A 25,420-nucleotide genomic window follows, 5' to 3' on the forward strand; every position below is an offset into this window, starting at 1 on the left:
TGACCTCAGTGCCTGGCAAGGTTATGGAGTAGATTATCCTGAGTGCAATCACACAGCACCTTCAGGATGGACAAGGGCTCAGACCCAGCCAACACAAGTTTAGAAGGGACAAGTCCTATCTGACCAACCTGATCTCCTTTTATGATCAGGTAACCCATCTGGTGGATGAGGCGAAGGCTGTGGATATGGTCTCTCTGGACCTCAGCGAGGCCTTTGACACTGTCTCCCATAATATACTGCTGGAAAAGTTTGGACAGGGGCACACTCTGCTGGGTTAGGAACTGGCTGGATGGCCGGCCCCAGAGAGTGCTGGTGAACGAGGCTGCATCCAGCTGGTGGCCAGTCACTAGTGGTGTCCCCCAGGGGTCAGTGTTGGGCCCAGTTCTATTTAATATCTTTACTGATGATTTAGATGAGAGGTTTGAGTCCACCATTAGCAAATTTGCAGATGACACTAAGCTGGGGAGGGGGTGTTGATCTGCTGGAAGGCAGGAGGGCTCTACAGCAGGACCTGGATAGGCTGGAGGGATGGGCCAATTTCAACTGGATGAGGTTCAACAAGGCCAAGTGCCAGGTCCTGCACTTTGGTCACAACAACCCCATGCAGCGCTACAGGCTGGGGACAGAGTGGCTGGAAAGCGGCCAGGTGGAAAGGGACTTGGGGGTTTGGATTGACAGGAGGCTGAACATAAGCCAACAGTGTGCCCAGGTGGCCAAGAAGACCAGTGGGATCCTGTCCTATATCAGGAACAGTGTATCCCACATGATGAGGGAAATGATCCTTCCCCTGCACTCTCTGCTGGTGAGGCCATACCTTGAGTATTGTGTTCAGTTCTGGGCCCTTCAGTTCAGAAAAGATATTGAGCTGCTGGAGCAGGTCCAGAGAAGAGCAGCAAGGCTGGTGAAGAGGCTTGAGCACAAGTCCTGTGAGGGGAGGCTGAGGGAGCTGGGGTTGTTTAGCCTGGAGAAGAAGAGGCTCAGGGGTTACCTCATCACTCTCTACAACTACCTGAAAGGAGGTTGTAGCCAGGTGGGGATTGGTCTTTTCTCCCAGGCAACTATTAGTAAGATATGAGGGCATGGTCTTAAGCTCTGCCAGGGGAGGTTTAGGTTGGATATTAGGAAGAAATTCTTTACAGAGAGGGGACTCAGACATTGGAACGGCCTGCCCAGAGAGGTGGTGGATTCTCCGTCCCTGGAGGTTAAAAAGAGACTGGATGTGGCACTTAGTGCCATGGTCTAGTAGTCACGGTGGTAGTGGATCAAGGGTTGGACTTGATGATCTCAGAAGTGTTTTCCACCCTGGCTGATTCTATGAGGAAAGGAGGAGAAAAAGAGAACTAACATCACTTTTTCAAAATAGCTGTGACTGATGAGGATGGGCGTGGGGGTAGAAGACAAGACTAGGCTATTAACATTTGCAATGGCTAAAGTATTTTGTTCACGGGAATATTTCAGCTGCTCTGTCTCTATTCCAGAATTTTAGCAAACTCCATATTCCCTAGTAAAAATAAGATTGAGCCCAAACCTTGTAATCCAAACAACTGCCAGCAGACGAATGTTGCAGAAAGAGGCATTCCCAAGCTTATGCAGTGTTTACAAGTGATGGCAAAGCAATTGCAGCTGTCCTGTTATCAGATTGAAAGTGCCTCCCAGCTCTGGTGCAGGGTGCTGGACTCAACGCTGCCTCTGTGCATCTCACCCATGTTGGAGCCCTGCCTTCAATGCAGCTGGTCTAGCCCAGTTCCGCTATGTCGGTGTACCATGCTCAGCGCCTGCAGCAGCGCTGTGGGCCGGCCGCTCCCGCTCGCAGCATCCCCGCTGGCCTCGCCGCCTCCCCAGCGCCTTCCCCGCGGTGCCTCCAGGCTCTGCAGCGCTCGCTGCTTCCCGTCAGAGCCTCCTCCGTCCGCGAGGAGCGCGGCTGGGGACCGTGTGTAGGGTCACAACCCTCGGGCAGCCTCTCCACATCCTGCCCGCTTTGACTTCACCCCCCGTGGCCCAAAAATTACAGGGACTTGGTTTTTCCGGGGGTTTTGTGTGTGTGTTGGTTTGTTTCTTTTTCCCTTCCCGTTATCCAGAGCCCTCCTCAGCACAGAGGACGTCCCCAAACGCAGGGGTGCGGTGTCAGGGCTTCTCCTCCCCGGTGGATGCGGCGGCGACGGCGGTGGGGACAGCCCCGCTGGCGGGGCGGGGCGGGAGGTGCCGCGGCCGGGGCCGTGCTGGGGCGGGGCGGGGCGGCGGGGCCGGGGATATCAGCGGGAGCCGGCGGGCCGGGGGCGAGGCCGCCGCCTGGCCCGGGGGAGCGGCGGGGCTGAGGTGAAGGGGGCTGAGGCTGCGGTGAGGGGAAAGGAAAGCGGCGGCTGCGGGGCTCTCCTGGGGCGCGGGGGAGGGGGAACCTGGGAAGGGACAGGGGCCGCGGTAGGGAGGCGGGGGGCGGGCCAGGGTGCCCGGGCTTAGCGGGTGCTCTTCTCGGGTGCCCCAGGCCCGCCAGCCCGCACGGGCGCGCTGCCTGTGCCGCTCGGGATGGATCGCAGCGGCGGCTGGAGATGCTTCCTGCCGGTTCAGGGGCCGCCTTGTGCCGCTGCCCCCGGGGATGCGGGGCCGCCTTATGCCGCTGCGCCCCGGGATGCGGGGCCGCCTTGTGCCGCTGCGCCCGGGGATGCGGGGCCGCCTTGTGCCGCTGTCCCCGGGGATGCGGGGCCGCCTTGTGCCGCTGCCCCCGGGGATGCGGGGCCGCCTTGTGCCGCTGCCCCCGGGCATCCGAGCTGCGGGCCGGACGGCCCACCTCGCGGCACCCTGAAAAGTAGCTTGGAAGCAGTAAAATGCAGCAGTGCGGTTCGCAGTGCCCGCAGCGGTGACTCCTGCTCGCTTCCCTCGTCCCTCGCCCGTGGTGCGTGTCCCGGCCCCGCGGGAGCAGCCGCGTTTCCCGGGAGCGGAGCTGCGGCGCTGCCCCGAATGCCAGCGGGCTGCAGGACTGGCAGCTCCCGCTCCCCGGGGAGCAGAGCGGGCGGAATCAGGGAAAACCAGCAGCAAATGTGATGTTGGTGCCTGCAGCCACGCGAGCATCAAACCTCCAGCCCCTGTGCCCCAGTGACACGGTTCGGGCATCGCCAGCGACAGCGGCTCCTCTGCCTTTGCATCTTGTGGGCAACACTGGGAGCGGTGGCACTAATACCAATAATTCCAATGCTTTTGTAAGGCTGCTGGCTTAGGGAGGTGTGAGGATAGAGAACTGACAGTAATTGACAACTTGGAATAATGGAGCATGAGACAGAACACCATAAAAATATCGAGCCAGTTTTTCTTTTTAACCTTGGGCAAAAGAGGGCTTGTAATAACATGGGACAAAGCTGAGAGAAGTAATACTTAAATAGCAGAAAATTCAAGGAGACGGGACTGAAGTTTAAAAAAATAGAATACTTTTATAAAAATGCCTGGATTATTGTAGGAAAAAAGGTGATTTTACAGGTAGAGTTGTAACTGCAATGTTATTTTGTGTCACTGTAAGCAAACTACCAGTGCATGAATTTTATTTAAAAACAGTTGTGTGTGTATAGATATATTTAATTTTTTAAATCTATTGTTTCCAAGGTTATCTGGCCTTCTGTGTGGATGACTTCAGAGAGGGCTCCAGGAGTAGGGTAAGAACCTCAGGGTTTTTTGTGTACTTACGTGCTTCCATTATACAGAAATTGAACACGATCAATTGTTCAGGGATGAATTGTCAGATTGTTAAGGTCTTTAGTATAAAGAAAGCTCCAAAGCTGTACTTTTGAATGTTTTAGAGCATTGACATGTACAGAAATATGGAAATTTTTGAACAAAAATACATGGAAATAGACTTTGTAATCTTTTTAGGCATCTGAAATTACAGTCTATTAATTTCCAGTGTCTGCTTTTTGGTGATTTAAAGTGAATTCTCAGCAACACAATTGAAAATTCTCTTTAATATATTTCTTTCTGTTCCTCAAATGGGCATATGTGGCCCTAAATTAGCATTTTAATGTATTAAGGCATATTTGTTGTCAGTTATTGTTTAAAACATGAGTGGCTGTTTTATGCAAATGTAATACTTTATATTAGAGCAGAACTGTTCCAACAAAGCTGTGTTTTGGTGGCATTTCGATACTTTCACTTTAATGGATGTCTTGCTATTTCAATCCTTGTTCATTGGTCAGAAATACAATCTCTGTAATTCTCAGCAAAGCATTTGAAGTTATAATCCCTATAATCCTTGTAAAGCAATTTGATGTGTGGTCTATTTTGAGACTGTCCTTGTTATACTACTAATATATTTCAGTTTTCAAGCCTGTGTACATTTGTTGAATAATTTATTAGTTAATTTTGATATTTAATGTATCATTATTTTTAATTTAAATTTGCACAACATTCTTCATATAGTCTTAAGAAATGATACAAATTTTCAGTTATACTATTTATAGAAAGTTGTACAAAGTAAATATAATCATTTGATTATGTTGTTGCACTTGGTGGATGATTGTATGAGTAATGGTGCTTTAAGAATATTAGATTTGAAGAGATTGGTGTCTTTTGACTGCCTCTCCTTGCCATCTGTTTCCTGTTTCCAAGTTTAGAGCTTCTGCAACAACAGTGCCTTTTTGCTTGCAAAATGATTGCCTCAAAATTGTCCTTCTCATAAAGAAAGGAATATATAAGAGTTGAACTGAGCAAGCATGAAGCTGTGAGAACTTTTATCAATGACTGTTAAGCCTGTGACTTTGTAGTGGATCAGCTATCAAGCAACCTCAAAGAAACAATATATTCTATGAAACTTAAATTTTATGGAAAACATTGCTATTGTTATATTAAAAAACACCCCAGAAGCACCAAAACCCAACACGCTGTGTTCTTTCCAGTTTATTTTTTCACTATGAGAGCTGCATATGAGTACATGAGGTAAAAGGAATTATTAAAAAAAACAAAACAGAGAAGATACACTATGATGTAGAGTTAAATTTTAGTGCATTGAACCCTGTTAGAGATCTTCTCTGTAACACTGCAGTGATTGTTTTTTCTTCCCTCTCCCCAGCAGAAAACGGGAGAAAGCATCTTTTATCTTGCTTATCCAAACTTGCTTCAGACCTTAGTCTTTAATAGCAACTTACTGGAATGTGTAAACAGGTAAATGGGAGATACCTAAACCAACAAGTTTCTTATAGAAGTCTTGGTCTTCTGATGCCTGGATGGTGATGGTGCAGTCTAATGGATAAATACAGTGGTTGTTACTTGTTTGGGTTTTTTGTTTGCCACAACAAAATCTCACACTCTTCTTTGCCTTTCTTTTGTATCAGCTACAGGTGATACCACCTTTATAGTCAGGTTTTGCTTTGACATGATCTAGAGAATTAAGTAACATGATAGATAGTACCATTCAGGTTAGTTCCACAAAAAAAAATCCACGTTGATGGTTCTATGGTACTAGTTATTGTTCTGCCAAGTTCCAGCATTTGTGTGCTTTCAGTGATAAAATTGAGTTTACTTCTAGGAATATTTTGGGTACTTAATATAGTTTTTGTAAATACACTTGCAGGAATGAAGTGGAAGCCAATTGAATTCTCTTGTGCGCTACTGCGACAAAATGATGTTCTTGTTTGTGGTGAATGGAAGTCATGGCAGCGTTTAACATGGAAGGGAAAGATATGAATGGACCATGTGGCGTGACTCGTTCAGGCTGCAGATCTTCTGCCTGCTTATGGCAGTACTGGCTATTGTGGTGCTGGTCCATAATTTTTTTCAGTTAGAGGTAAGTGAAGCTTGTTTCTTTAAGAGTGCTTGAGCACCATAAATCCTTTTTGAGTGTAAGGTTGGAACTATGTCTGACAGCATTTAGCTATAAAACATAGAAAATTCAGACTGCTAGGGATATGTGGAGGTATTTAGTCAACACCCTTCTCAAAGGGCTAATGTCAGAGTTTGCTTGGATGGCACCAAAGTATTGTCGAGTTTGGTGTGTCTTCAAGGATGGTCCGATTGCACAACCTGCTTGCACAGCCTGTTGCAGTGCTGCACCTCTGGTATAACAAGGAATGTTTATCTCACGTGCAGGTGGAAGTTGCCTCTATTTTTCAGTTCCTCTGTAACTCCCCCTTAAGTAGTGAAAGACTGCAGTTAGATCCCCTTTTGGTCTTCTCCAGATTACAAAAAAGGTTTGGTTCCCTTAGTGTCACTCCAGTTCCCTAATCATCTCAGGGGTTCTTAGCTGGTCTCTCCAGTTTGACTCTGGCTGGTATGGGTTGTCCGAAAACCAGGCACAGTGTTCTAGTTACGGCTTCACCATGGTCAAGTTGAGGGGAACTATCACTTCACTCAATCAGCTGGGTATGCTCTCGTTAATTCATTGCCATAATGTTGTGCTGTTGACACATGGTTTGCTGTCTCTCGGAATCCCTAGATCGTCTTCTGCAGAGCTATTAGCTGTCTAATTGATCTCCACCATCTCCTCATGCAACTTTTATTTGCCTTTCCCTTTTTCCTTCTACTGTGTCTGACTTGGGTATTTCTTCATGTTACTTAGCACTTTACTGCAGATATACTTTTAAACTGCATAGTAACTGGGTTACTAACCCCAGAGTGAAGTCAACCCGGATGAGGGTCCGTCTCAGGGAGCCTTGGAGTCTGACCCTGCCCACGGGCTGTCTGGCTGGTCAAATATTCAGTGTTTAGTCAGTGAGAATAATAGTGCTTAGCCTAACAACTCTTTCAATATTATCTTCTATGTGTGTGAACCAGGCAATAACTGTTTTATGCTTTAAGTTGTGTTTATCCTGCTTGCAGAATCTTCCTTCCTCCTAGCTAGTGATGTCCAAATGAAATGATCCATAAGAGAGGCTGTGAAATCCCTTTGCCCCCCAAAATACACTGTTGAATTGGAAGAGAATCACGTAAGGGTTAGGAAGATGTTTGAGAGGTCTAAAATCACAAGTGACACAGGATCAATAACTGAAGAATGAATGTTTGTTACATATTCCAATACTAGTGGAGACACTAAATAAAAATTCCAAATGATTTTAAAGGCAACAGGGATTTTTTTAGGGATTGTAGAAAAGCTACAGAAGTCATAGCAGTCCTTGTAGCTGCTAAAAACATATATTCAAAAAATCTGGATGAATGCACAGAAGAAAAATCCATTAGAGGATACTAGATCTTAAAGACATTCACCCTTGTGTTTAAGAAGTCTATAGGCCATCACATGCTAGAAACTGCGTTAAGTCTTCAGGAGGAAATACCACAGCATGTTTGTTTTATATTCTTTTCTACATACCTGCTGTTGGAAACTGTTGGTAATTAAAATACTGTGTTTGATGGACCTTTGGCTCAAGTTAGCATGATCTTTTTGTGTTACATAGAAAGTAGCTTTTTTTTTTTCCTCTTCCTGTGGTTTTGAGGGATTTTTAGGACCTAGGATGTTGTATGAAGAGTTGTTGATATTTTGAAACTAGACCATTTCTTTCTTTTTATAAATTACATTTCCTAGAGAAAAGGGCTCTGGCAGTGCTTCGAGAGTGAAATGGAAAATGCAGGTTCTCTTTGTGCTTTTTCTTGCTACCGTTTATGATAAGTGTTATCATGGCTTTGTTGACCTTTACATATCTGCTATTCCAAATTCGGCTAAGTATTGTGTTGCTGGTTAATCTTTGTATCATAACACGCCACTCTCGCCCCTTCTGTTGTCTTGACTTTTCTGAATGGACCTGCTCTGGTATTTGTCTCTGTCTTATAGTTTTTCCAGGCAGTCTAGCCTAGGCATCTCTGCTGATTCTTTTCAGTTGGAGATCAAAGCCAGAAAAAGCCTTAGAATGCTTTCAGATAATATTGGTACCCAAATCTGTTTAGGCTCTGCAAGATGAGCTTTTTGTTGGTTACTATTGAAAACGTGTTCGTAAATGCGTCAGACATGCTTCTCATTCCCTGATAAGTAACCTGGCTGGCTAAAGCTCTCTCCCAGGTATCCTCCCTGCTTTTTCTTTTTAGGATTTTATTCTTTTTCAGGAAGGAATCTTCCTTCTTAAATTCTTAACCTACTAATGGCACACACTCATTAGGTCTCATGTCAGAATTCTACTTTTTGTACTCTGTGTTTGAAAAAAAAAGTAAAACCCAAGACATTACAAAGCATTTGATTATTATTTTATTAAACAGCTTATTTTTTACTTTGCTTTTTAGTGTGGAATAACTACTCCCTTGAGGCCACTGTATTACAGTACCAGAAGAAATACATTTTTATTTAATTTTTTCTGTGAACATAGATAAAATTTTCAGTAATTTTTTTTGTTGAAGTATTGGGATGCTGCAAAACATCATGCCTTTAGGATACAAGAGAGTTTGTGAATTTGTACCAGTTGCTTTTAAAGTGAAAGAACCACTTCAGGACTGGTTGTGAGCACTGTTATATTTAAAAGCACTTAAAAAATGTGCATGGGGAGGAGGAGAGCTTCTTGTCAGAATGAAGTGAAGGTGTATGAAATCAAACAGCTGAAACTGAACAAAAGAACTATGTAACAAAGTTCTTTTTTATTTCCTGCTGCTAAATTGTAGCTGCCAACAAAAGATAACTTCATCTTATTTGGAGTGTTGCTGGAACATTTCTCTGTTAGGGAATGGCTTTTTAGGACTGGCTTTGGCATTCAGAGTAGTTTAGCATCCACTCAGTGCTGTGAGATGGTAATGGCAGTGAGCTGATTTCATGTCTATCACTGACAACAAATAGAGACAAAGTACCTGGAGTGTAAAATTACTGAAAATGAGATGACTAACCTTTCAGTAATTGGTATTTGTTCAGTTTCAGATGTTGTCTGCTGTGTAAATGAAAACTTTTTATTGGGCAAACTGAAACTTGTTGCCTGTGAAGTTTCCTGCTTTAATGATAGTGACTGACGCAGGTTTGCAGGAACTGTTCTGAATGTACCAGGCCAAGCCAGGAGTTATAGTTGGTGGAAGATCTTGGACTTTGAGACGGAGTTCCACATTTTCATCAGCAATTGAAATGCTCAACATTTTCATCAGCCACTTGTTGTGAATGAGTGTTTTAAGGTTGCTTAAAGCAACTCATTCATGACACCACCTACATTATGGTATTTAACTGAGAAAAGGTGTTCATTGCAGATCTAATCAAATATTCTGTGACCCTTCTAGAATAAGTATGAGAACATTATTGCCTGTATTGATCTATATGTTTTATCTAATTTTTGCTTAGTTGGCAGTGAGAATGCAAAAAGCTGATTAGTAAGCTGAAAATTTCATTTGTTCTCACAGAAATACCGCTTGCTTTTTACCTGTTTATGACATCTGTAATGCATCAGAAATTGCTTTTGTATTTGTTTATGCTTAATTGACATATAATATGTTTTATCCTGCCTGTGTTACTTGGTAGATAGCCATTAAAATACTTTGTGGTCAGATTTGGGTTCCAGCTAACTTCAGAACTCAGCAAAGAAAAATAACAATTACAAACCCCCAACCAAAACAAAACAAAACAAAAAAAAAAGAAATAAACTCCTTCCTCACAAACAAAAAACCTCAAACAAATCTAACAAACAAATGAAGCCCCTTGGGAATTGCTCTTAAAATGCATGACACCTTAAACGGAATATATAAGGAAGTAAGCAAAGCAGGGCAAGTGTTATTCAGCATAGAGACTATAATCTAAAACAATCTGTGTCATAAAGGAACAGTACTCTTGAGAAATGCTCTTTATCTTTTTTTTAAGGAATTCTATTTAGTTTTGGCTACTAAGTACAGTAGGAGCCCACGGTTCTGCACAGTCTCAGTGTGCCAACCTAACACAGGGGACCCAGAGAGATTTGGAAATGCCAGTAAAAGAGGGAGTAGGAAATGGAGGGGGGGCAAAGTAGCTAATTATTTGCCTCAGGGCAGGCCTCATGTATCCATAGGGGAAGGAGAATTGGAGCACTTGTTTGGGGCTAAGCCTGGCAAACACTGAAGAAAAAAAGATGGTTTGGAAAGCTGTTTTTGTGTCAGTCAAGGATCTTTGGTATATTAATTGACTATGAAGCTTTCCCTGCCTTTACTGTCAAGGGAATTTCTGCAGTATTTTCTCCTGTGAACAGCGTACATGGTGTGGTTTACTTTCACATATAAGCTTATAATTCTGCAATAGTACATGGTCCTGGTGGGGCTTGAGACAGGACTGTAAAGATAAACTAGAATGCTGGAGAAAGAATCGTCCTTCAGGATGCTGAAGAAGCTCTGCTTTTATCTTCATGGAGATTCTCCATCACCCACTTTGAAGATAGACTGAGGAAGTGTTTGTGGTATGATCTATTCTGCTTAATGGATCATAACCTGGAGACAGAGCATGTCGTTGGCCTCAGCTACATACGAGTGAAGAGCTTTGGCCTTGTGCTTTGCTAAAAAAGCTGTGTAGGTGGACTGATGTGGAGATGCTGAACTATGTTACTGTGTTCTGTTTTCTGAATGAGTTTGTTGGGTTGGTGTTTTTTGCACCCCTTTTCCACTGAAAAATATAGGTATGCCCCTGGAAAGACTTCAGAAAGCTTAGCTAGGCCATAAATGGCATTTTCTACAGCTCTGATGAAAAGACTGGGTTAAAAACCCTGAAGAAATTTATAGAAGATTAAAAATAGGGATATGCCTGCTTTTAAGGGTGTCTTAGATAGCCATCTCTCTTCTTAATTTGAAAGGATTTTTTCCCATGCCCCCTGACCCAAAGTACGAACCACTGAAGAACCAGCTGAAATATAGAAACTTTCTCTTGAGAACTTATACTGAAGACAACGGTTAATCAGACACACATATTCTTCCTCTTCACCCCTCCTAAGGAAAATGCTTAAATACTTCTGCTGACTGAGACATTGTTACCAACTTATTGGATGCATTAAAATAAATAGCTAACTTTAAAAAATATTTCCACTCAATATTTTCTGTGTTATAGATATGCATGAGCAAGTGAAGGAGAAATGTTTTGAAGGTATCCAAAAATAGGAATTTGGCTTAATTCAAGAATGCATCTAGGCAAAATTTAAAATAGAACTGTGCCTGAGATTCACTCTCAGCTTTGAATTAAATTTACTGGACCAATAAAAGTAACATGCAGCAATACATCTCCAGCTTTGCTTGCTGTGATGGAAAACAGAAATAATTACTAATTGTCTCAGGTGGCCTTCAGGGAGAATTTATATGGAAATGAAAACAGAAGCAAAAGCTTCCATTGTGATGGTAACATTTGGTGTATCTGTGGATACCTGTCCATTTACATTGTAGCATTACAGTCAGGTTTTATAGTTAACATGGATATCAAACAAAGAAGATTTTGTGTATCCATCGTCCATCCTAATGTGCTCATCCTCTTACTCTTAAGCTGATCAACACCAACTTCTTATGTCACAGACTTCAAAAGCTTTGGCATTTCTATTGCTCTTTAGGTTTACCTTTCTTGTAAAAAATTATGTTGAATCTCAGTGCTGTTCAAATGACTTTAATGTATTGGTGATATTTCAATGGACTAAAAAAGCTTTATAACAATGAATTAGACTTTAATATAAGTGCTGTGAATTTTAGTACACTACTCAACAGTTACTTATGGAGGAAGTAAATGGGAAACACTAGGATATCGATAAGTACAATGACATTTTTAAAGATTTCAAACAACGTAGTTTTGAGTATTTTAGCAATATTTAAAATTAAAGTAGCATATCCTCTGATGCCATGTGAATTATACTCTGTATAATTTTAATCTTTCCTTGAAAAACAATTTTCCTTCTTTATGAAGTAGAAGTATGGATAAGGTCTACTATATACACTTGGTAATTAATTGCTCACTTAGTGCTGATTTTGTGTGTATTTGAAGGTAAGTTTGGATTTGCTGATTAAAATCTGGAGGTTGTGCTATTTTTAAAACTTTCTGAATGTAAGCCTGCAGAATTGTGTGATAATATGAAGTGGATGGTATCTCTGCAGTCATTTGCATAAAAATACAGTTTTGAACACTGAAGTCAAGTCACAGCAGAAGCCTCTTAGTCTAGCATTGTATTTATTTTAATTCTTAAGCTCTTGTGTGAATTAGGGGATGCTCTGCTTGTTGTTTTATTTGGTTCTAGAAGAAGCTATGTATCAAATTTTTTTTAGTCTTATAAATAAACAAATTTTTTGCATGTGTCGTGCTAGCTTGTCCTACACTATTCTACTTGCTCATGAATTCATTGTCCTGAAGCATCTAGGTTTTTATTCTTTTGCTTCTTTCAATCTGTACATTACAGGGAAATGCACATTTCAGATAGTTAGATAAGAAGTGATGTGAGTGTGACCAGATAAATGACTGCAGCTGCTACACACAGCAGTCTCCTCTAGAAGGCATGTTCAGAAGGTGCACCAGTGGCATCTGCAGAGTAATGTCTCAAAGAAACCCCATTTCCTTGCATTATATTGGGCAGCTATTAAACCTCATGGTGCTCTAAGACTAAAATGTTATTACAGAAGAAAATAAAGCATGAGTGACAATTTAATACTTAATCATCCAACCTTTTTGCATTTTTTTCACATTGTTGATATTTACAGAATATACCAGTAGCTAAAATACTGCCATTGAAATTATTGGATGTGATTTATCTAAAAGCTGCTTTGCCAGAATAGAATAACCACATTGCCCACCTGTTTCTTTAGAAATCCTATGGTCAAGGGAATATATTTGAGTCTTGTAGTGAAATTGCTTCATTCAGTCAGCTTCAAAGCTCTGCAAAGCAAAGCCCAGTTTTTGGGCTCATTGCATTATCCGTTATTCACAGTGTTTTGTTTCATAGCACAGTTTCAAGTGGTCTTTTTCCTCCCCAGCACCTGGATGATGACACACTTTCAGGATCAAACTGGATAACGGAAAACAATGTCCGGCATTCTCTGTCACAGACAAACAGAACTACCAGAAAGCCTTACTGTGGCTACATGCAGCAGACTTTGTCCAAAAGAGAACAAGAGGAACAGGAATCATTGCTTGCTGCAATACAGTGGCCAAAGACCCCTAATGGCAAAATTGCCTTTGCACAAAGCACTGATCCTACACATAGTGACTTTGTGATTGTGAAACCCAGCAGGTTCTTCAAGGTGGGTGATGAGTTAGAGGTCCTCGTTCGTATGAAGGATTTCCAAGGAAAACCCAAGCAGTATGGTGGAGACTATTTACAGGCACGAATTCACTCTCCTCTGCTGAAAGCTGGAGCAACAGGAAGGGTTGTAGATTGCCATAATGGCCTTTACAATGTCTTCTTTACCTTGCTTTGGCCAGGAGAGGTCAAAGTTTCTGTGTCACTTGTCCATCCGAGTGAAGCAGTCCAAGTCCTCCTACGTTTACGAGAAGAAAGGCCAGACAGAGTCTATTTCAAAAGCTCATTCAAGTCTGGGAGGTACTCAGAAACCACCGAGTGCAATGTTTGCTTGCCTGGAGATCTCCCAGTCTGTAACTTCACAGATCCCTACACAGGTGAGCCATGGTTCTGTTACAAGCCTCGAAAACTGTCCTGTGCCAGCCGAATCAGCCATGCCAAAGGTGGATATCTAAAAGGTCTACTGACAAAAGAGGAAAGTCTCTTTTTCCAGAGGTATGTATGTTGAATTTATATATACTCAGGCAAGTTGTTCTGTTTGGGTTTTTTTATCCAAAACTGGCATATTGGTTATTATGACACATTGCCTTGGAGGGTGAGTGTATCTCTGGGGAGGTGTTTTATGCGAGTTGTTGAATAGTCTGTTCACCTCCATTCAGCTGTGCAAGAATCTTAGACAGCAGTCTTAAACTAAAGAAGCCTGGCATATAGTTCTCTCTCTGTGCTTTGAATTGAACCCTGGTGTACCTGCTGAATTTCACAAGAGCACACTATCTATATCTGGTAGTGGTTTGGGGGACTGTTTCCTTATTTTTTGTTTTCACGTCTACACTTGCAATATCAATAATAATGTTTTGAGATGCCTTTTTTGACCAAATTTGAACTACCTGAAAGGAGTCCAGGCTTTATGCTTATTTTTACACAAATTACCACTTGCTTTTGTCCTCATCAAAAAGCATCTTAAATGTAATGCAATGTGTTCCATGTTCCTCAGTAAGACTTTCAAATCTTAGGAATAGCTTTAAGTCAGTCATGAAGAAAACACCTGGTAGAACAAACTGCTGAACAATACCCATGCAAGTGGAAATGATCTGTGGAAATGATTGCAAGTGTCAAACTTAATTAGTTTCACAGTCATCTTTTTCTTCTGCATTCAGCCTTTAAAAAAACCCAAATCATCTCTTAGTGTCTGGGTACATGTGACAGAACTTTTTCTGTATGTAATTAGACATTTGAATTTAGACAACGCCACTATAGTGTCAGAGTTGTAGTTGCAGGGTAGGGGCTTGCTTTCCAACAAAGGTGTTGAAGGAAAGTCTTTTGGCAGTATGTTCACTTGAGGCCTACATTGGGAAAGATTTTAGAGCAGCAGCTCCAAAGAGTGTAATGAGGCAAATATGCGTGCATGTCTGAAACCAAGACCAGTAACAAAAAGTAAATTGCAGTGGAATTTGGTTTTGTCTCTTCCTTGTGAAGTTTTTAAGTGGGTCTTTTGACTTTCTATGCCTCTGGCAGTTCACCTTTAAAATATGGCTTATATTTATTGGTGATGTTTCCAGATGGGAATGGCAAAGGTTTTGATTTTGCTATTATTGTTGTTGTTGTTGGTTTTGTTTGTTTGTTTCATTCAGCTCTGAGATCCTTGACTCAGTGGCTTATAGAGATTCCAAACAATCTATTTCTTAAATGGAGAAAAACGTTAGGCAAGGATTCTCTTCAAAACAGTAGCAGAAGACAGAACAAGAGCTTAGTATTGAATCTCTGCATCTGTCACAGCTGTACAGTGTGACCAGCACAAAATGATCAGAATTCACCAGTGCCCACAAACAAGTCCTTCTGAGGCCTCTTGGTGTTTAGGGGAATGAGCTTTCTTTCTGTGTTTAGCAAATTGTTGTCCTACTGGAAGACCTTGTTACTGGAGGTCTCCGAAGTTGGTTGGACATCATAGAATCATAGAATCGATTGGGTTGGAAAAGACCTCCAAGATCATCGAGTCCAACCCTTGGTCCAACTCCAGTCCATTTACCAGATCATGGCACTCAGCGCCATGTCCAATCTGCATTTAAAAATCTCTAGGGATGGTGAATCCACCACCTCTCTGGGCAGCCCATTCCAATGCCTGATTACTCTCTCTGTAAAGAATTTTTTTCTGATATACAACTTAAATTTCCCCTGGCAGAGCTTAAGCCCGTGCCCCCTTGTCCTATTGCTGAGTGCCTGGAAGAAGAGACCAGCCCCCACCTGGCTATAACTTTCCTTCAGGTAGTTATAGACAGTGATGAGGTCACCTCTGAGCCTCCTCATCTAGTACCTTCCTCTCCCCCAAGGCAGGACACACCACTGCTGGAGACAGGTGGTGGGGATGCACTGCCACAGACTTTGCTCTGTCCTGCGGAGCAGGCTGTGGAATTACGGGGTCTGGAAGCAGCAACCACCTCAACATTGGAATTTCCTGTGAGAGGCACCTGTAGATCTGTCAGAGCTGGGAGCTGCTGCAGCACTGTAGCCTTTTTGTGGTTTGTCTCCACACACTCTGCAAGCTGGGAACTTCCCATCTTTGTGGAAAGTCCCACAAAGCTTCTTGCAGACTTCTGATAGATTGATAGCTTTATTGAGATTGTGTTGGTAAATGTGTGCACAAGATGGGTGTCCTAGTGCTATGAAATTTTGAATTTGGATTCAGAATAGTGATGGTGGTCTTGAGGAAATTAATACATAATTAATTCAGCTATAGGAGGTAGAGTAAACTTAGAGTAAAAAATTCTTTGTCTGAGTACTATGTACTTATTTGAAGTGGATTACAAAAAATGAGATAAATATTACCTTCAAATTTTACAGTAATTTTTACAAATACTATTGTGCTTATTTTTTGTTCAAGTCATGTGAATATCAAAAAGCCGATACCCTCCAGTGGACCTGATTCAGTCATTGTAAAGCCCAAGGCATTTACAGGTAAAGTGAACTTCATAAGATTCTTGTTTGCAATGCATAGTTAAATTTGTAAAAAGAACAACAGGCATCAGATTCATTTGTTTGTTTTCATAGCACGGAATAGGAGTCAATTTCAGATTTGTATTGAGAGGATGAAGGCTTTAGAATGTTAACTGTAATGTAAGTACTAATGACAGATTTTTTTCTAAAATTACATACATGAATAAGACTTTTCGCAAAGCAAGAAAATAGAGTTGAGTGTATTCTCTTGCCAAAGTGTTTTCCCTGCCCTAGTGTTTACTGACAGCTGTAAAATGTCTTAGAGTAAATGCTTACCAAATTCTTAGTCTAGCAAAAACAGCTGTGTGGTGTTTCTTAATTTTTGTCTTTGTTAAGAACTTTGTCAAACAGATTTTGATATCTTGCATTTAAGTATTGCTATCATTTGTGTTACCTCAGAATGTCAGAACCTACAGTTGTGGACCAAAACCTAATTGTTCTGTGCCCTGTCTAAAAACAGAACAAAGCCAATCTGTACTAAATTAAACTTGCAGGTTTTAGCTCATTCATATCCATGTGCAAATTTTTATCCTTCTAAAAAGCCTGCATAAAACGTGATACACAGAGAATTATTTCTTAAATTTAAGCTTTTCAGACTTATTTTTTCATAGGGTTTTAAGAGACCTTTCTAGTAGAGTTCCCAACCTATGCAATAAAGTCTGAACTGAGAGCAGCCTACAACATTTCTCGCTTTTAGTTTTACTGTTCAGTAAAAAATTAAAGTGCTGCTACTAGGCTAGCAGCATTTCTCCCCCACCCCTTTTGTTTCTCCAGATCCTTCAGATGATGTGGTTTTGTTGCCTTTTATTATCTTATATGTTTCCTCACAGAAACTGCTGGAAATTTGAAATTTGATTATGTCACCCTTCTTCCAGGGGCTGTGAATGATCAAAGCCTGCCTACAGTTCCTGTGGGTTAATGCTGGGTTAGAAAGGGAGGACAGGATTAGCACATTTCCTCAGGGAAATTCCTTTCAAGAACAGCAGTCTCTGAATAAATAAACTTAATTCATTGGTACAATGATTATCAATGTATGGATTTGTTAAGATTGATAGCACACACAAATTCATTGTTCTGCTGTTCTTTTTGTCCATGTTTTTCTGTTTGGAGGTAGATCAAGTTTTTTAAACTTTATTTTTCTGAAATACAAACTTTATTTCTGTCCTTGGTTTGTAACTTCAGATTGGAGCTTTTACTCTCTTCTATAAAATCCCAAAGTAATGGCTTTCTGAATTCTGGATCAAAACCGGTATGATACTATACACAGAACTGAAATGCTGATTTACTGTGAGGCACCAAAAAGTAGTTTTAGTACCATTTTTATGTGTCTCTGTGTAGGAGAAGAATCCACTTAAAAGGTGAAAAAGGGAAATAGTTTTCAATCAAAACTTAGAATCAAACAAACTGAAGTTGTGAATTCACATTATGAATCAGTCTTTAATTTTTCCCTTTCTCTGTAGGATTCCTGTTCCATAAATATTGCATGAGTACATTACTAGTTGGGGTTTTTATCTCTTCCTTCATTGTCCCTGTTGTCTGATTTAAAGTAACATCCCAAGATTAAATTTTCTGATGGCTTTTTTCTGTGGTACTTGTGATTATATTACTTGTGTTATACAAACAGAATAGTGGTTTGCTTTTTGCTGTGCCCCAGTGAGGTCTGAGGATGTCAACATTCTCTAAGATTTCAGGTTAATATTTACTAATGCAACACACAGACAATACTGTATAGAAATAGAGCGACAAAAAATGCTTACTAGGAATGGGTGTTTGAAGAAGCTTATGGTTTTCTATAGCTGTGTTGTAATGAAGTATCTAGTAGAGGATGCTTTTGGATCCTAGAACTCCAGTTCTTGTACTTTTACATAATTAGAACAGTCCCTAGCATGATTTTGGTCCTGGCAATGTGACCAATCAAACAGTTTTAAGTTGTGACAGGGCGGGGCAGGGCCTGTTCTTAACAGATAATCTCCACATCAGGGTGGGTAAAAGTGTTTGAACATTAGCTGGATATGTCTGCTCCATGCTGCTGGTGTTTGTGCCAGGGAAGAGCTCTGTGCTTGTTCACTTTGGGTATTTGAGTACCCAACTGACAAACCTGAAACGACCTCACAGAAGTTCAGTGTACCAATATCACACTGGCCACCAAGGGAAATACGGCAATAAGGGGCTTACATAACCATGAGATTGCAGTTGTCTTCCTGTAGTCTTTGGCCTTTGTTTGCAAGGTATTGCCCAATTGCTGCAGTAAATAGGTGTCCTAAAGAACAGAGCATCGTGGTGTGTAGTTGCTCCTCAGAGGGCTGCCTGTCCCGGGCAGTGAAAGGGGAGGGGGCTACACAGCAGAGAGAAAGTCTGAAATCCATGGAATTAGAGACTCTCACAATTAATATATTCAAAGGGCACTTATAAGATTAGTGGTCACAGCTTTAATTCTTGCATTTTCTGGGTTTGGAGCCCTTATGATTCAGACTTCACTCTTCTAGCACGTGTGGTTGGAGCAGGAGTGTCGCGGTGTATGTTATTCCATATTCCGTAGGCGGAGGATTTTGTTTTGCTTTGGAGTTTTTTTAGTGAGTTTCTTTTGGGGGTTTTCGGGGGGTTTTCTTGAGAGATGCCACCTTCTCTCCTGGGGTGGGTGTCGTGCTGCCGTGCGCAGGCTGAGCGCCAGAGGGCAGCAGTGCGCTGCGCCACGGCAGCGGCTCCTCCTCCTCCTGCTCCTCCTTCTGCCTCTGCCCCTCCTGTCTCTCCTCCTCCTGCTCCTGCTCCTTCTAGTCCTCCTCCTCCTACTTCTGCTCCTCCTCCTGCTCCTCCTCCTCCTCCTCCTCTTCCTCCTCTTGTCCCTCCTCCTCTCCCTGCCCCTCCTCCTCCTCCTACCCCTGCTCTTCCTGCCCCCCCTCCTACCCCTGCTCTTCCTGCCCCTGCCTCACTACCTTTCTCAAGCACCCACACGTGAGCATTTGTATCGCAGTGTGAAACAAGACATGTACCTTTTTTCCCCCTTACATTAGCCTCAGAGATACCATTTAATTTAAACCAAGTTAAACTGCAATTGTTCAGACAACTCTATCATGAGTTGCAGGTTTTGCTGCAGAAGTACAGGGTGAAGTACCTGGGCTTACAGAAGTGTGATGCATCACGTTTTTACTCTTTTGCTGCAGAAGTACAGGGTGAAGTACCTGGGCTTACAGAAGTGTGATGCATCACGTTTTTACTCTGTGTGGTTTTGTCGTTTAAGCCCAGCCAGCAGCCAAGGACCACAAGCTGCTCGTTCACGTCCATGGTGGAATAGGGGACCAAGTCGAAAGGGTTAAAGTGAGAAAACTGGGTTGAGATAAAGACAGAGTAATAGGGAAGGCAAAAGCTGTGCACAGAAGCAAAGCAAAAAAAGGAATCAATTCACCACTTTCCATGGGCAGGAAGGTGTTCTGACATCCTCAGGAAAGGCAGGCTCCATCATGTGTAATGGTGACTTGAGAAGATAAGTGCCATCACTCCAAACATCCCCCCACTTCCTTCTTCTTTCTCCAGCTTTATATGTAGAGCATGACGCCATGTGATCTGAAATGTCACTTTGGTCACTTGGGTTCAGCTGTCCAGGCTGCATCCTGTCCCAGCTTCCTGTGCACTCCCAGCCCTCTCACTGACTGGCGGGGTGGCACAGGAAGCAGAAAAGGCCCTGGCTCTGTGTGAGCACTGCTCAGCAGTAATGGAATCCCTGCATTATCAACACTGTTTCCAGCACAAGCCCAAAACAGAGCCACATCCTTGCTACTGTGAAGAAAATTAACTCTATCCCAGCCAAACCCAGCATGTCATACATTTTGCTTTAAACTAGGGAAGATGTCATTCATCACTTACTACATGTTCATGAAGATTATGGAGGGTGGGTTTTTTGCATGTTAATTTCAGTTTTTCTCTTCCAGATTCAAACAGTATAAACAGAGCTGAAGATCCCACAGCGTCCCCTTCTGGTTATTATTATGAAGACCAGTGGAGGTCTAGAACACACTGGATTGGTAATTTTAACAAATCGGATGATATAACTGAGTGCTTACAAGGAAAAGTAATCCACTTGTTTGGAGACTCTACAATGAGGCAGTGGTTTGAATATCTGACAGCATTTGTTCCAGGTAATTTTTTTTAAAATTTGGTTTTGTGTTTAAAGACCTTTGCAAAGCTGAATTTCTCATATCTGAGACACAGAGCTGATCTTACTAAGTGGCAGTGTCAAAACAAAGGAAGAGGAAAGACTAAACTTCATCAGAAGTCCTGGCAGACATTTAGTCAAATGTTTGAACAGACACTGGAAACATGTAGTCCTTGGAAATGTGGACACAAGGTATCTGCAAAGCTGTCCTTGTGAAGGGACTGCTGCTGTGGCCGTGAGTTAAGGTGGTCACCCCAGGAGCACATCAGAAGTCACTTAGGGTGCCTCCATAAGGCCTTGCAGCATCACAGTCATAGGAGTTATTTTGGAACGAAGTAGCAAACAATTTTCTTTAATGCTGGTAAGTTTTGGGCCCTTTCCCCTACTTTAAACTTGACAGAATTTCAGAAGCCAGTTACATATTCTTCCCTCCTTCATCCCTTTCCCATAAAGCAAAGCAGTGGCACTGGAACACAGAGTTTGAGACTCCTTAATGCCTACAAGTTTAAGTCATCTTTAAATTTAATGGAATTCTGAAGTTGCTGGAAGGGTTCTCACGAGCACTGGATTCATAGGGCAACAATGACTATTTGTAAAATTTCTTTTTTACAAGAGAGAATGAAATAGTTTGGGAAACTTGGAAAAGGTGTTGACAGCCTTGGAAGTCCAGGTGTTCTGTCTTGCATGCAATTTTAACACCTATACACTCCACTCCAGAAAATTATGCTAATCTTCTGTTTAATTTTAGAGTTCTTAGAATTGCATTCAGACTTCCTTATCTATTGCCACTTTTGCCCCGTGGTCCAAGAACCTCTTATGCTGTCTTTCACTAATGCTTGCTCTTGGGCTTTCAGATCTGGTGGAATTTAACCTGAGGAGTCCTAAGAACGTGGGCCCTTTCATGTCTGTGGACCTGAAGCACAACATCCTGCTGAAGTTCCGCTGCCACGGGCCACCCATTCGCTTCTCCACAGTCTTCAGCAGCGAACTGCGCTACATCGCCAACGAGCTGAATGGCATCGTGGGGGGGAGGAACACCGTGATAGCCATAACCATATGGTCCCACTTCAGCACTTTCCCTGTGGAAGTGTATATCCGGCGGCTGAGGAACATCCGAAGATCCATTATTCAGCTGCTGGATCGCAGCCCCGAGACTTTAATCGTCATCAGAACCGCCAATGTTCAGGAGCTTGGGCCAGAAGTGAGCCTCTTTAACAGTGATTGGTATTCCTTTCAGCTTGATTCTGTAATGAGGAAAATGTTCTCAGGAATTGCTGTGCACTTTGTGGATGCTTGGGAGATGTCTGTGGCTCATTACTTGCCACATAACTTGCACCCACAGGAAGTAATTATTAAGAATCAAATAGATGCATTTTTATCTTATGTGTGCCCTCTGCAAACTTAGCACAAATTAGTTTACCTATGTCATCTTTTGCCATAGCTGAAGAAAAATTGCTCTTTGCTGGAGCTGTGGAATCATGCTGGATGATATGGAGGAACTCCGGTTACTGCACTTGCATACAGTATGAGTAGGGTGGCCTTAACTCTAGGTGGCTGTGAAGGGTGGTAAAGAGGAGTTGAGTCTTCAGGCCATGTCTTCCTGCAAGGTTGATTCCTTCAAGCTTATAATTCATATCTGAGATTATTAGAGAGCACCTTAACTTAAATTGACAGGATTCAGTAAGAAATTATTTGGTTATACTAGCTTTACTAGTTGTCTGTACCATATTCCTAATTTAATCCACGTTACACTGAATCTGTTGTCAGGGTCTTTTTGTTCAGAACTGTGTGTGAAACCTGAGAAAGCTTTTGGGAATGGCCTTTCTCAACATTCCAGAGCTTAAGAGATGTCTCCTCCAGTTGTATGTCAGAGAAGCACAGTGTCTGTTCTTGCTGCAAAGTCCTAATTGGAGACATGAAAGGAGTGTACCAAAGTCACTAACAGGAAAGCACAATCAAAATATCTATAGTATTGTCATGAAGAATTTGCTGAAATTTAACAGAGTACACTAGTTGTGCATCCTTGGTGTTTACAGATGGCTGCAAAATAGTGCAAATAGCCAATATTTTAGTTTTGTTTCCTGTACTACTGAAATCTCTTTTGAGCTTTGATGCACTGTCTACTTCTTGATTTATCTGTAGTGATGAAATGTGTATTATGATCTCAGTGAAGACACACTGTCTCAGGCAGTTTCTGCAAGTTCAAGTTGCAGGCTCACCTACTTGAAGCATTTGCCAATGGAAGTGTTCCCTTTCCCTGGGGGATAAAGCTATTCTGTTATGCTCCTGAAAGCCAGGCTGCTGACAGTGACTCTTGCACATTGTTCATATGCTGTGTCTGTGTGGAGGGGCTGAGGGACCCAAGTGGACATGACCAGATTTGGCAATGGGTACCGGTAAGTGGCACTCAATATCGTCAGGGCCATGCCATGAGTCCTCTTCAGTGTCTGCCAGTTTTGTCATTTATTTGTGAACTTCGCTGCTACCAATATAGAAGGTAAAACCACCGCACCCAAAAGCCAAGCACTCGCAGGGTTGCCTTTGTGCAGCTGCTTGGTACATGGCCAGGTTTGCTGGTGTGAAAGCTGGTGCCTCTCAGGCCTGTTGGTGTGGTGGTTACTGCTGCTGATTTGGTTGAGCCTGTCTCTGGTTTTAACCAGTAGTGCTTTGAAAACAGTTTTGAATAAATTCAGCTCCCAAATTAAACTGAAGAGAAGTGTTCCATGTTGTCTTATTTCTTGTCCCACTGAGGCCAAAGCCAGTCTTCACCGGCACTGTTACTGAGAAATGTGGCAAAACAAAGTTGGTCTCTGTGAGCAAACTGAGAAGATTATTAGGGCAAATTGCAAAGTTGCACAGAGTGAAATAATTGAAGTGTCTTCATGTTGGAAATGTTTTGCTCTTTATCAGGTTTGCTGCTCTCTTAAGGAAGATTGTGCTCTTTTTGCTGGAGCCTCAAGAGAGCTAATGCTCCAGCTACAGCAACTGTGCTTTTTGTTTTGTTCGTTTTAAAGGACAACTGAGAATTGTTTTAAAAACAAATGTAAATGTTTTTAACATGTAAAAGGCATCAGTAAAAGGCATCCATTTATAATCTTAGTTATTTAAAATTGTTTAAAAATTACTGAAGGAGTCATGTACACTAAAATAACATTTATTCTTAGCTTTTCAAATCAGAATTAAGGAGGTTCAATTTGCTGGTTCCTGCTGGCAACTGCCTCACATAGCATCTTAATCATAGCATACATAATCTTCAGGTAACTATTTCTTCCTTTTATATGGTAATGGAAATTTATCCTCTGCTAAAAAGAGACCACACCAGTTGAGGTCTGGGAAAATAAACTACCACAATGGAAAATGACCTTTCATCTTTTCCAAGTGTGATTTTTAAAATAGGTAGAGTGTAAGGCTTTCATCCTGAATAACAAATCTATCCTAGTAATGGTAATGAAAATAAGACTTCAAACTTTTACTTTGAAGGAAACTACTTAATTTGTGGGCTAAGTATTAGTTTTTCCTCATAAAGACATATTGTGTGTGAAAAAGTTGCAGCAGCATGTTTCTCCTCTGAGTGTTGTAGTGCTTGCCACTGCTTTTCCACAAAAACTTTATATCACAGTTAGCTACAAAGCACAGATAAAGAAAAAAATATTCTTTTGGATGTTTTGACAATGAAGGGAAAGAGAACAGGACTGCTATTAGCAAAGATGTCTAATTGCCTTCTGGTAGAACCTCATCCTTTAAATTAATTAGATTAATGTTTTAATGAAATTAAAATATTAACTTTTAGATAATGAACTTGAGGGACATTGCCAGTTGATTTGGAATGAAGACCAATATTTCATTTCTTTGGGCTCTGAAATAGACAGGGAGGAGAAATTAAGAAACAGAGGTTTTACATGTGTTTGTGAACACTGTGCTTTTAGATGTCATTCAGTTGATCTATAAATGGTTTTTCATTTCTTTTCTCATCTTGTTACCATTGCACCAGTTGTGTATGTACTGTATGTGCAACCACAGAAGCAATAAAATATTCTAAAATCAGTTTATTTAACCTTCTAAATGAATTTTAATAGAGACTTGGGTTAAGAGGTTGATTATTTTTCAAGTTACTTAATGTGAAACAGCACTGGAAAGGAATTTCTCACCTGTCTGTTAGGTATCTTTCTTTACATGTAAGAAATTTTTCAAAGCCCAGTCTTCCTTTTCATTTTCTTCATTTGAAGGGAAGAAATTGTATTTTTGGTATTTTCATTCTTCTTCTGAGCCTTTTGATTATTACCCTTTCAGTATAGATAGTGGTTTTCCTTTTTAATTTCTTTATTCAAAATCCAGCTCCCTAAAATCCCAGTGAAACAAACTTCACTATTATAGTGTTTATTAGAAGATTTCAGAGCAATTTATTTATAAAATAAGCAAACTGAATTTTACATATTGTGTCACATTGTAATATTTTGAGAATCTTGTTTCTCATGTATATCTTCTTAGACGATTTCTTCCTTCTAGAAGACATTAGTTGAATTGTTGATGAGAATAGAAGATAAAAACCAGAAGTTTCCCTTTTTTTGAGTTTTCAATTTCTTCTAATTTCATCTGCAGTGCAGCACTGTTGCAGCTCTGCTTTACAAGATTTAAATCATCTTTCATTGCTTTACTTGTTAGAGGTAAGCATTTAAAAATGGAAACTTCACTTACTAAAAGTGTCTGTGGTTTTTTGTGTACTACAGGTGACAATTCCATGTATGTGTCAAAAACAAAGGTTTGAAGTCATCTCCTGGAAGGGGTCAAGGGTATTGGAATTTTGCTTTGGTCCTGATGCAAAGTGTAGGTTAAACTCTCATGAGGGGAAGAATGTTCTAAGTAACAGCAAAAACCTTCAGTCACAAATGATTATTTAATTTATAAAGCACTTACTTGTTAAGTCCAGATTACTCCATTTATATTTAGACTGGAAGACTCTTATTATGTTGGGAGCAGCAAAGGTCTCTATATCTGTGTATTAGAGAAAGAACTTTTTTTCAAAGGTGTTTTTTTATTCTGTGTATATTATTGAAATGCTTACAATATGAAGAAGGTTCTACTGTCTTATTTCCCCATGTGATGTCAGAAAAACAATTTTCATAGCCAAAAAGCTCAAAGAATAAAAAGTTCCTAATAAAGAGGACAAGTTTACTTAACAGTTTAA

The 25,420-nt window shown here is 41.4% G+C and overlaps 1 protein-coding gene across 5 annotated transcripts; it reads left to right on the forward strand.

Moving 5' to 3' along the window:
• Positions 1 to 2,234: 2,234 nt before the first annotated feature.
• NXPE3 (neurexophilin and PC-esterase domain family member 3) lies at positions 2,235 to 25,420 on the forward strand. Of its 5 annotated transcripts, none has more exons than XM_071561561.1 (7): positions 2,235 to 2,316; positions 3,592 to 3,641; positions 5,552 to 5,764; positions 12,829 to 13,589; positions 15,973 to 16,046; positions 20,012 to 20,218; positions 21,090 to 25,420. In XM_071561561.1, the coding sequence occupies exons 3-7, from the start codon at positions 5,672 to 5,674 to the stop codon at positions 21,638 to 21,640; spliced, it is 1,686 nt and encodes a 561-aa protein (XP_071417662.1). In that variant the 5' UTR covers positions 2,235 to 2,316; positions 3,592 to 3,641; positions 5,552 to 5,671; the 3' UTR covers positions 21,641 to 25,420. The 5 variants fall into 5 exon arrangements, with proteins under 5 accessions (XP_071417662.1, XP_071417692.1, XP_071417699.1 ...); XM_071561571.1 differs by having other exon boundaries at positions 2,266 to 2,337; XM_071561581.1 differs by lacking the exon at positions 2,235 to 2,316 and adding an exon at positions 3,118 to 3,194.

Source organism: Pithys albifrons, chromosome 1 (genome assembly GCF_047495875.1).
Source record: "Pithys albifrons albifrons isolate INPA30051 chromosome 1, PitAlb_v1, whole genome shotgun sequence".
Taxonomy (NCBI): Eukaryota; Metazoa; Chordata; class Aves; order Passeriformes; family Thamnophilidae; genus Pithys; species Pithys albifrons.

Bases quoted from the DNA above. Each gene is read 5' to 3' on its own strand.
- NXPE3 (XM_071561561.1), top strand. From the start codon at position 5,672: ATGTGGCGTGACTCGTTCAGGCTGCAGATCTTCTGCCTGCTTATGGCA. The intron at 13,590-15,972 runs GTATGTATGTTG...TTTTTGTTCAAG, and splicing joins GAAAGTCTCTTTTTCCAGAG to TCATGTGAATATCAAAAAGC. The intron at 16,047-20,011 runs GTAAAGTGAACT...TTTCTCTTCCAG, and splicing joins AAAGCCCAAGGCATTTACAG to ATTCAAACAGTATAAACAGA.